At 25.7% G+C, this 3,580-nt stretch overlaps 1 protein-coding gene across 3 annotated transcripts in view; it reads left to right on the top strand.

The window, feature by feature from the left end:
• The first annotated feature begins 3,227 nt into the window (after nucleotides 1-3,227).
• The window catches only part of LOC111614811 (lachesin-like), a 17,424-nt gene continuing 17,071 nt past the window's right edge, over nucleotides 3,228-3,580 (top strand). Inside the window, exons 1-2 of one of the 3 annotated variants that reach the window (XM_023356179.1) lie at nucleotides 3,228-3,284; nucleotides 3,363-3,491. In XM_023356179.1, coding sequence (XP_023211947.1) covers nucleotides 3,416-3,491 — 76 coding nt within the window. In that variant the 5' untranslated portion in view covers nucleotides 3,228-3,284; nucleotides 3,363-3,415. Of the gene's footprint in view, nucleotides 3,285-3,327; nucleotides 3,492-3,580 lie in introns of those variants that run through there. The other 2 variants (XM_023356178.1, XM_023356177.1) reach the window with 2 other exon arrangements.

Genomic DNA, 3,580 nt, shown 5'->3' with positions numbered 1-3,580 from the left:
CTACAATAATATTGAATTTCTTAGTTTTACGAGAGGGAATGTTATTTAATTTGTGTTGCGTGTTTCTTATTGGTTGAATATCAAAAGAACAAATGTAGAGAAATATTTTATGGAAAAAAAATGAGGAAATATATATATATATATACATTTTTTTTTGCAAATTTAGTTCGAGTAATGTTATTTTTCAATCGATGATTGTTATCACTAGGATGCAATTCTTTACATATATTATAATATATTATATATTATAGAGAGAAAACACGAAATTTATATAAAAACAATTAAACTTTATATTAAAATTTTATTCTATCTTTATTAAAATAATAATAAAAATTAACTTTATTTATAATTAAACAGCGTCAAAAATTATGATTTATAGTTTTTAAAATTATTATTATGTATTTTTTTAATTAGAAATTTTACAAATATATCTTATTATTATTATTTTTTATAAACATAAAACTTTTTAACTTATTATATTATTTAATGACTAATTTTTATTTCGATATCATTAAAATTAATTAATTTTTTAATTATTTTTTGTGATTAAAAATTAATTTTTTTTTATTTTATTATTGAAATAAAATTAAATATTTTAAGTAAGATTATAGTTATATGATTTTTATTTTAATTTGAATAATATTTAATTAATTAAGATGTACGATAATTAAGATAACCGTTTTTATATGTTAAACATAATCAACATCAGGCTCAGATAGAAGGGGTCAGTAGGCCATTTGGCGCAGATCCTAGATATAAAGAGGACCAAAGTGATAAAAATTAAAATATATTTTCCTAATAGATAGCTAAAAATTTGTTTTAATGCTTTTATTTATATAATTTTATGGATTTCAAAGAGGAATGGAGCCTATATTTGTGACTAGCCACGCTTCCATCTTACCTCTTTCAATCTTTTTCATCATGTTAAATATTTTTCTCTATTTAATTTTTTATTTATTTATAAATTTTAAGCTTTATCTTCAATGCTTTAAGCTATATTTTCGTTTTTACTCATCTTGTAAGCTTATTTTCGTCCTATAATGCGCACTCCACTTCTTTACATAATTTATGTTCTTCTTAATATATTTTTTAGCTATACATTTACTACATATCTAATTACATTTTCACTCTAACATCTCATTATATATTCTCTTTAATATATTTTTTATTACGTTTCAACTGATAGAATATAAATGTAAATTAAAGACAAAATTAATAAATAAAACATGCGTATACATAACGGAAAAATTCCAAATTAAAAAAAATATATATATATTTTTTTTTAAATAAATAAACTTAATAAATAAATCCATTTATATTTTATCGAATTTTTAATAAATTCTACTTTATATAAAATAAATGAATAAAATAAAGTTAAACGAATTTAGTAAATTTGTTATAAACAAAAGTCGATTTAATTTTTGAATCCATTTAAATTAAAGAAAAATTCCTATCGACAGGATAATCACAATGACAAAGAAATGAGCGAGAACAAATGTCTAGAATTTACCTAATCACATTACCAGTGCAGAAATCTTTTCTTACTTTAAAGAAGAACGAATGAATGAGGAACGTGTTTTGAAGTGAAATGTGGCTAATTGAACTACAATAACCGAAAAAGTAACTTGTAGAATTACAGAAAATCCTAAGATGATTATTGAGAATGAAGAAAAATAGAAAAATGGGAATTGAGGGAAAGAAGGGAAAGAGAATTAAAATAAAATAAAAAAAAAGTGAAAGTAAAATTAAGACACGTGGTCTTAATCTATTTAAGAAAGGAATTAGAAATTTTTCGACTTAACATTTTCATTAAAGTAAATGTTACATGTCTTACGTATTATCTCAATTTAAATTATTTNAATATCAGATTTAAAAGGTTAAATTTAAGTAAAATAAATGATTTTTATAATAACAACAAAACTTCAATACTTTTTGTAAATATTTTTTAATCCATGGTATCAGAAGAATCTACTGTTATTGCAATATTATTCTTACAAATCTGATAAGCGGGTTATTACAATATCCCTTATTGAGGTGAGGATAGTATAACTCCTGGGGATATAATTCTCTGCAATAATGACATATTGTATAGATAAAGCCGAAGTGAAGGGAGAGTTTACTAGTGCTCTGTCAACATTATTACACACACGAAATGAAACTTTCGGAAAATCGTTTAGTTTTAAACGGAAGTTTTGCACAGATACAGTGATTTATTTTAAAAAAAAATTAATAAATAAATAAGAAAAGAAAATACGAGCGAAAATTATTATAAAGATGCCGGGCTTCAATTTTTAATCATATTTTTAATTTATTTAATTTAAAATATATGCTCTCGATTTAAATTTAGTAGTCTTACCCCTGTACTGTACATCGTGTTTTTCCTGATAAAAATAGAATTATACAGGTTATCTATTAAATCGGTTAAAGGGGAAATTTTTGAATTGAAATCACTTGACGTTCGTTCTAAATCGGAATTTTGTTATAGTTAATTGAGGCATTCTGTTCCTAATCTTTCCATATCTGATCTGGACTTTCATCTATCTAACACTGTTCTCGAGATTAAGGAAGACAGACAGACAGACGGACGACAGTAGGAATTTATGTCTACAATTTTTTTCAAATTGTAACCCAAAAATATAAAGGTTAACAAGTTTCAGTTTTTTTATTTATTTTTTTAATTAATTATTATTAAATAGAGGAGTTTCGGGTTTATATTTTGCAAAAAAGTTTTCTATTTTCTGAGCTGTGTTATTTATTTATTGACAAAGTTAATCAAAAAAAGTGGGAAAAAAAAGTCTCGTTCGCGCCATTCTTAAATAGAATATCGAGAATTGCAAACAAATCAGCAGGTAGCAATGTAATTTCAAACAAGCGTCATTGTCTGAAAGGGAATAAGCATAATGAGATTCTTGCCCGACGTACAATTTACAAAGGGAAGTTATTTGTAAATCCTCAGCTGCCCGGAAATTCTTGTGATTCAATTTTTTCCAGTTTTTGTTTACATAAGGAGAAGATACTTAAAAAAAAAATCTGATTGAAACCATTATTGTTCACCAGAATACTGTTATGACCCTATTGAACGTGGATATGTCCGTCTTTGGGTAATGGCTCGGATTTGGAAACAGATATCTAGACTGAACTCGATTGCAAATTTTCCATAAGGGGCGAGTAAACATTGATTTACAAGCCTATTATTGTTTCACACTGACCTCCAATACTACTTTTCTTCGCTATACCTTTGACACGCTGACTATCCCAAAGGTCGTAGAATTCTACTTTATAGGGTAGTATTTTGATACTTTTTTTGTAACTTTCTTTTCTATATATATATATATGTATGTATATGTTTTTTTTTATTTTAGTAACACTACACAGCGGGGAGGAACTCAACATTATCCGTGTGTCGAGGTTTCATATGGGAGCCTATCTGTGTGTTGCTTCCAATGGGGTGCCACCCGCCATCAGCCGCAGAATCTACCTAGAAGTGACATGTGAGTGTTCAGATTTTCTATGTACTATTATTATGTGATGGATTTTCAATCTTATGTGGACAGTTTGCCATCTCTTATCAAATGTTACT

Source organism: Centruroides sculpturatus, unplaced genomic scaffold (assembly GCF_000671375.1).
Source record: "Centruroides sculpturatus isolate CEXI.00-Female unplaced genomic scaffold, Cexi_2.0 scaffold2059, whole genome shotgun sequence".
Classification (NCBI taxonomy): domain Eukaryota; kingdom Metazoa; phylum Arthropoda; class Arachnida; order Scorpiones; family Buthidae; genus Centruroides; species Centruroides sculpturatus.
This window is presented reverse-complemented; position numbering and strand designations above follow the sequence as displayed.